The sequence below is a fragment of the Montipora capricornis genome, chromosome 8 (assembly GCF_036669925.1).
Source record: "Montipora capricornis isolate CH-2021 chromosome 8, ASM3666992v2, whole genome shotgun sequence".
NCBI lineage: Eukaryota > Metazoa > Cnidaria > Anthozoa > Scleractinia > Acroporidae > Montipora > Montipora capricornis.
In genome coordinates, this window is record NC_090890.1 from 21397629 (window position 1) to 21405883 (window position 8255).

General features: G+C 39.5%; 1 protein-coding gene across 1 annotated transcript in view; it reads right to left on the reverse strand.

The window, feature by feature from the left end:
* Positions 1-749: 749 nt before the first annotated feature.
* LOC138059443 (importin-7-like) overlaps positions 750-8255 on the reverse strand; it is a 25738-nt gene continuing 18232 nt past the window's right edge. Inside the window, 9 exon segments of the mRNA XM_068905047.1 lie at positions 750-1985; positions 2069-2185; positions 2371-2436; positions 2439-2490; positions 3463-3533; positions 3615-3674; positions 5429-5577; positions 5882-6015; positions 7309-7395. Coding sequence (XP_068761148.1) covers positions 1906-1985; positions 2069-2185; positions 2371-2436; positions 2439-2490; positions 3463-3533; positions 3615-3674; positions 5429-5577; positions 5882-6015; positions 7309-7395 — 816 coding nt within the window. The 3' untranslated portion in view covers positions 750-1905.

Consider the following 8255-nt stretch of genomic DNA (forward strand, 5'->3'; position numbering starts at 1 on the left):
GATTTTGAATAGAAATTCCGGAAACTACGGAGTTTTCTTTTTAAAGGAATAAAATAAATGCAAAATTTTATGTCTTGAAACCCCCTTCCTTTTCAGGATACAGATGAATTTAAGACACACGAAAGTTACGATTCGTGTAGGTACCCCCCCCCCCCCCCCCCCCCCTTATTTCAATGCTGGATAACTTTACCAAAGGGAGCTTTAAATACAGAAAGCAAAGTAACAAATCCACAAACTTTTAGCGTGAACTCTACAAAGTCATTCGACTTTTAAACCGTGATCTCTTTTTGTTTGATTTTATAGTCGCTCCTAGTCCACCTCCTGAAGGTGATGCTCAGTCAGTCTTGCCGTTTCCATGGCACCTGATTCCTTTCATGGTCATCATCTTTATACTCATTGTGATATTTATCGCTCATTACCTACGTATTGCTGACATCATAGATGCCATCATTCTCATCTTAAAAGGCAAAAAAAGAAAAGAAAAAGCTTCAAAGAAAGAGAAAACGAACCTGGACATGATAAAAGGAACCTTCTCGACCGCAGGTTTCAAAGCTTCAACTTTTCATTCATATCAAAGGGAACTGTTCTACGAAGACGCCTTGAACTTTTCTTTATTTGAGAACACGAAAGCGATCGAGTTTTCCATTCAACTGGACGAGGAGCACCAAAGCTCAGAATCGAGGGAATCTGTAGAAATTGCTTGTGTAATGGGAGACGAATCAAGAGATACAAAACCACTCAGCGACTCGTTGAGTGAAATGTTCGATCCAGTAGAAACCCACTGACAGTAATAAACATAACTAAGACATATTCGCACCCTTGGTCGGCTTCGGTGTCTAAGGCCACTTACACTCAACCATCAAAGAGGCCACGTTTTTCAATGGCATTTTAATAAAATATTGTGAATAGCCATTCATAAGTTACTACTGATCTTTTAGACCCAATAACTTCCAACTAGCGTTTACCGAGAGAGCACGTTACCTTCATTGGAAAATAGAAATAACTTAATTTCACCTACTAAATTGGAAAGAAACCAGGATTACGTTAGAAATCAGAACAATTAAAAACGACATGAAATTCTCAATGACGTGAAAAAGTGTGATCAAGATAAATTACTTGTATGTCTCTTTCAATAGCAAAAATAATGTATTTGTTCCTCTTTCATTTCAGACACCAAAGCCTCGTGCTCTAAACTAAAGGCTACCTTTTTTACACAAACACCTGTGAGACGACCATGACCGATTGCTTGGTACTGAATGAATGACAAGGGTCAATGCAATAATACTCTTCCTTTTTTTTTACAACAGAGCTTTTGAGTTCTCGTCCCTGATTTTGATTCTACTGTTTTTAATTAAAGCACTAAACGGTACATTTGACAGCCAAACATCAATATTTTAAATCAAGGTTGCCATTTTTTAGAAAAGAAAGGATAAGAAAGTAATCCAATGAAAATATTCCCGGTGTAAGGTGAACTTAAAATAATGGGATGGCTGAAAGTGCAATAACTCTCTATCATTTTTTCTTTTCATCTGTCTTTTCACCAAACAATCCAAATGCGTTGGAACAGGCGAAGACAGCTGCCTGTGTGAACCTGATCTTAATAAAATTACCGTGACCAGGCAATACCACGAAATCCGCGCAATCGATACCACCAGGAGGCAGACGGCAATGCCAGCAATTAGAAAGAATTTTGGTGTATTTTTGTCCGGTGAAGTTTCAAAATTACGCACTGCTGAAGCTTAGGGATAAATTAGGCAACAATAGCGTAACACATGTCTTTTCTGATCTGAGGAGATAACTCGTTATTCCGAATCCAAATCCAAGGAATCCATGCCATGTTTGCATCGATCGCGAAGACGTGGATCTCTCCGTATACGCGGACACTCGTCATCCTCCACTTTTCTGTTACTGTCCAAAGTTGAATGTTTGTGGGACAGCCATACTTGCGAACATGTAACCTCCTTGTTGTTCAATTCTTTTGGATTCTGTTGTCAAAAAAGAAGAACATTGCCATCACATAAAAGGGTACAAGCTTTGCAATTGAGACTTTTTGACAAGTTTAACACACCTAAAGCAGCCTTCCTCTGCTCTGCGTGAACAAACACATTTTGAAGTGCTTTCGCTTGCTCGCTATTCAGAACACCGGTCAGGGCCGAGTACCACTCTGGATCACTATTCTGTAGACCTACAACAAAGAAACAACAAACCAAGGTAAACTGCCCAAAGTTTCAAAGAATGTTGAAAAACTTCCACTCCAACTTCCTCGCAAAGCCTTGTGTTTTCCGAGTTGTGGTTAAAGTAAGGAACCACATCGATGTTAAAGCTTTTTTATGTTGGGAAAAAACGAATCAGTCCCAGGTGCACATGTACCTTCAAGTGAAGTCCTAAAAGCGATAAATTCATCTGTTTCTTCATTGTCTACTGATGTTGTGAAATTTCAAGAGCTGTTTCCTCCTCTTCCACATCTTCATCGTCTAAATGGTCGGCAGCCTGGAACAAATCCGTTCACAATTAATATATACTGTGATCAATGAAGATGGACTTGTTTTAATCACGAGCTCTCTTGTAGCCAAAGCTGAATTATAAAGAAATACAGTCGAACCTGTACATGACAGGCACCCTCGGGACTTGAGCAACTGGCCGCTTAATACAGGGAACACTAAAAATACTCACTGGGCGTGGTCAATGGCATTTCATACAAACACTTCAATGCAAGGAAACAATAGGACAATCGCAACACACTGTCAAGCAATCAATACTTTGAACAAGTTGCCAACTTGTAACTTAACGGTATAAAATACGTAACGTTGCGTACTTCAGTACCTTGCGGACATCTGGAAATCGTTAATGATACTAAACGGCCGATTATAAGCTTACAGGAGCTTTGTGCAAGTTACTTCTGTACAGTGATGATGGATCGCATTTTGATTAAAACACAATAAAATACCGCATAAAATGACATGTGCCTTAGCTTCCGTTCAAGGGTGGCCACTTAAAACAGGTAAAAATAACAAAGAAAGACAAATAAAGGACTGCTATAGGCTGGCCGCGACCGCTAAATAGAGTTGCCCGCTTAATACAGGTAACAAATACAGAGTTAGTATCAGAGAAAAATAGGGACTTTGAAAACTGTCCGCTTAATTGAAGGTGGCCGTCTAATACAAGGCCGTTGTGTACAGGTTCGACTGTAATGGAACTTCACAGGAAGATGAAACAAGGCAACAGTTTCAAAGCCTTGTGGCAAGCGGAATTATTGCGGCTTGATTTTTTATATACACGTCGAGGGACAAAGAGCAAGTAGAATCCTGAAGAGAACACTGGGTTTCCTGGAGAGGCAGCGGACGACCCCGAATAGTTAGTGAGCATAACAGGGGACAACGTAGGAACAAGTATACGAAATTCCACCGAATAACAGTAACAAAAACTGGAAAGCGAACTGTATGCGGTGTAAACACCGAGCACCTTTTGGGCCAGCCCTTCGATGTACTGTACATCGTCTTCATTGATTTCATCCTCATCACTTGCGAGTTCGTCTAAAATCGTGAAAAGAAAAACGTGATGAGGAAAAAGTTTCACTAAAATCGTGAGTCGTGTTTCTGGTAAAAACTCCATACCTTCGTCGCTTGCATCACTGCCATCATCATCGTCATCGTCATCATTATCATCACCTCGGTCTTAACAAACAAACAAACAAACAATGTTACGTACAACTAACCCACCACGTCGGCGAGAACAGTCTGATGGTATAAAGAAATGCCGAAAATTTCTCCTAACCACAAGCCAGTAGCTTATTCAACTTCGCAGGGGGAAAATGGATTTATACACGGGGGAGCTTATATTCGAGGGGGCTTTTGGCTGAAATAAAAAAAAAAACAAACAAGCAAACAAACCCACTGAAACGAGCTAACTGCGATAAGGCGAGTTAAAGTTGGGAAAAGAAGGCATCATAATATTTTCAAATTAACTCCAAATGGTAAAAGAACTTGTTAAATATCCAATCTTAAACCTTTTAGCTTTCATAACGAGCCAGTTATTACCCGTCCAAATCTGATAAAATTCTTGGGTGGCAAGGGCGCTAATGATCCCACACATTCTTTGTAAAATTCATGAGAAAGAAAAGCTCATAAAGTACTGTATCATGAAAACTCCCCAGAGTACTATAAGTTAACATTACGCAAAGTTAGTTTTTATAGTTTAAGGTCTTCATGTGCACCATTATTCCAAAATGGTCGCTAATTTATGCGGATACAAATTGGCCCTTGTTGCCTCGTTCAAGATAAAATATTCTTTTGAATTTTTAGCTTAAGAACGAGGCATCAAGGGCTAATTTGAATAAAAACAAAAGAATATTTAAATGGCGGCCATTTTGGAAAAAGGTGTATTGACGGTCCTAAACATATCAAACACTTTTCAAGACTTGGCTGCAAGATCATTTAAGGTGATTCCCTAGAAATAGAACTTGTCATAGATTTCCGCTGAAACTTCGCACACTGTTGTAACATGTCAAGGAGACGATAAAAATATAATAAAAAAAGGGGATCACCGTGCTCGTTTTCCTGGTACGACGCTAACGAACACGGGTATTTGAGATACTCTGACAATTGCCGCGCACCCCAAATGTTGGACAAATTTTGTTCGATTTTGTAAATGCATAACGAAGAGCGTGGTGTCATTCTATGGTTAATTCAAGTACGCAACTGGAAAGTGTATATGAATGTAGCCTGCAAGCAGGCCCTCCGAGGGACTAGCAGAAAGAGAGCCTGCTCGCAGGTTAATATGAATGCCTTTGTGAGTACTTAACTCTCCAAAATAGATTTAATTTAAATGTAGGCTGTTCGACTTGTAATGGCTCCTTCCGTACAATTTTATGAAATTGCCAGCTGGCCATAAATTTTTGCTGATTTTTTCACTACTCCATGAGGACAGCGTTTTCAGCAAATATATGAAATAAAAAATAGGGGTCACCGTACTGGTTCAGGATAAAATAGCTATTAGGCTTGGCATCAATGAAAATCCGCCATTTTATCAAAGTGCCCACACTACTGCACGCGCCAATGACGCAAGAAATTATGCGCAGAAGAATTGCGCGATGCAAAACCAGGGAATCACCTTAACAAGCTACCATCTAATATTAAAACATTAGCATTAAGAACGCACATGACTGCCAGAGCTAAAGCTCACTTGGATTGATGATTCATTTCGAATCTTCAAAGCAGCATTGCTCAGAGATTATCTGGTATGCCGGGTTCAACATTCAGTACTTTATTCTGGGCTGACTGATTAGAAAACGATAGCTTTGGGCTAATGAGGCAAAAAAAGCAAACAAAGATGCCCTGTAACAGAAGGGCGCTAATGAAAGATAGTTAACGGTATTCAGAACAAGAAATGAATTTTTTTATGGATCCGTTGAACATAAAAGTTAACTTACTTTCGTAAGCCCTCTTGAGTCCTGAAAACAATGTTAGTAGGGCCGGGATAATCTGGGGCGAGCACTGTACCAACGCTGGTGGTCTCATCTCTCTTGGAAGATCCATAAGTGCACAGAAGCCCAATACAAACATCTTACGATCATGGATTCTAATTAAAATAATCAACAGTAAGATAAACGATATAAGAAATTTCATGCAGCACAGTGGTTGAGGCGCTCTTGAAATCAACGAAACGACAGACCTGAACAACAAAATAACTGCTAATAATCCCAATAGCTTGGGTTCGATACGTAATTTGGTCCTTTTCTTCATCATTTGAAAAAAAAATTCATAACAGATACAAACTTTCCAAGTGTCATTGAAAGGGCACGACCGTTAACGAAAGGGAAATGCGCGAAGCCTCTTGTTACGTTTTTAAACTAATCAAAATTGGTGTTTTTGGCGGTGCTTACCCGAAAAAGCAGTCATAGTCGTTGATCCATTGAGAGAAGAATTGTGCTGTAACTGTTTCCTGAGTGTTTGGAAACTGAAGCTTTTCCAAAATGCTCAACAGAAGAGGTGCGTTGTATACCAACCCTGATATGGCCTGTTAAAACACTTTACGATAGGTGAAATCATTCCTGAATTTTCGTTGGTTTTTAATGATTTGAAAAATAACTACAAGTTGGAGATTTCTAATACATCACAGAGCACAAGGTATGCAGTTGAGCACGTTGGTTGGAGTTGACACTTCATCCTCGTCACCAGACCCTTGGATCTTATGTCTGCGCATGACCCGTGGCTCTGGGAAACTCTATGGAGGAGAACATACGCCTTACAGCGCCTGCTCACTCCTCGGGCTAACATGAATGCACCAATCAGAGACGCTTATCATTGTTCTTCACGAAAACCAGTGAGAAGACACTTTGTTTCAGGCTTCCCCAGAGCTCTTCTCTTCCCCAGTCACGCGCAATAGGGAAGCGCTCTGGGGTCGAGACTGTCGGGAAAGATCTCATGGATATACCCACCACGAGTTCCCAAGGTTAAACTCTCATTTTACGATTAAGCCTAAAGTGCCCATTTCAGTGATTAGGTCTAAACTTTCGATTATCTTATTGCTATAGCAATATTTAGTTCTAGAAACTGATTTAGAATGGTTATTTTTTGGAGTTATGGTTGGTGTGTATATCCATGAGATCCTTGCCAGACTGTTGACAGTTTTGAAAACAAGTCTAGTCTCTCCTCCTCATAAAATATTTACGTTTTAAGAGTAGAAAACTGTTAAAACATTTTAACTTCACAAACAAACAATAAACTGTACCTTAAAGGCCCACCTCAGTTCAACCTACAGGCTTTTTTCGACCGTGTGTTTTTGTCATGGAAATTCGCATTGATTATCGTAGCGATCTGATTGGATGAATCTCAGCTTCGGGCGGAATTTTCATATATGAAAATTGTTCCAGGGCACGCAATGCCTGTAGGGTAAACGTGGGCCTTTAAAATATAACAAAAGTATTTGCACGAAATGAAATGAAATAAACAAGCGTATTGGCTACGTAAAAAACTAGGAATCTTGCCAATTTAACTGAAACGAATAGCACTACAGGTACTTACAATGATAAAAAAAGACACTCACAAAACGACAACAGACAACATCAAAGGGCAAAATAATCGCTGTCCATTTAATGAAATTAATTGTTTAAAGAGACAGGGTCACACCATTTCTAGTAACACACTGAAAATCCATAGGGTTCTTTTCTTGATAGCATTTCATGATCTGGTGGTTGCAGCATGCAGCACTTTACACTGATTATACAATGTAGCTTGCCAGTACTGGTATTGAGAATTGACATTCCACCCATTCCACAATAACAAGATGTCTACCTTACAGACCACTTACCACTTGTAGGCACATGATGCGTAACTCACTCTCCTTCACCTCTCTTGTCAATCTCTCCAAAGCTGCCTCAACATAAAATGGAAGCCACTGGAGGAAAAGCAATTGATAAAAAAAAAAAAAAAACAAAGTTACAAATTGAAGCACGATGACCGTAATTTGCAATTGCCGTTTCCAGTTTAATACGACGATCTTCATTCAAATTATCTTCCACATTTCGCTGAGGATTAAAATTAGGGGGAAGGTTGGCTAAGATCGATTTACAGATAGAAGGGAACGTCTGTCTGCGGTATTTACGATCGTCTGCGTTTCGTCTACCGCAGACAGCCTACGATCGTCCAATTGTTACTCGCTGCGCGAAATTAATTGATTTCGCGTAGAAGAGTCCTAAATTCCTAAATTTATGCCAAACATTTCTGCTTCAGTGACTTTCGCGCTACGCGATTCACGTAAGGCGCGACGCGAATAAACGCGACGCGACTGGTAACTTACATTTGTGCGGTACTGTACAGTATACGCCAGTCTTAGCAGAATGGAACGACAAAATGATTATTATTTACAGGTGTCTAAAAGAGACAAATATAATTTACAGGAGTCTTCAACTTTAATTGCTCAGACTGTCCACATAAACGGAAGTGCATGGATCACTTCTCTCTTTCGTCCATCACCCGCACTTCAAATACACATTCATTTCATTCATGGAGTCCTTCACAGGAATAAATGAGCCCAACAAATTGACCTACTCTCAACTGAGTGAGTTGGTAAAGCATTGCACTGGCATTGGAGGTCATGAGTTCAAAATTTATTTATTTATTTATAACAACTTTATTTGCAAAGAACATCGCAAAAAGGGTGCTGCCAGGGAAGAACTGAATCCTCATATACGGCAACCCCCAAAACAGATTAGAATAAAACAAATATATTAATAACATTAAATATAGAAATATTAA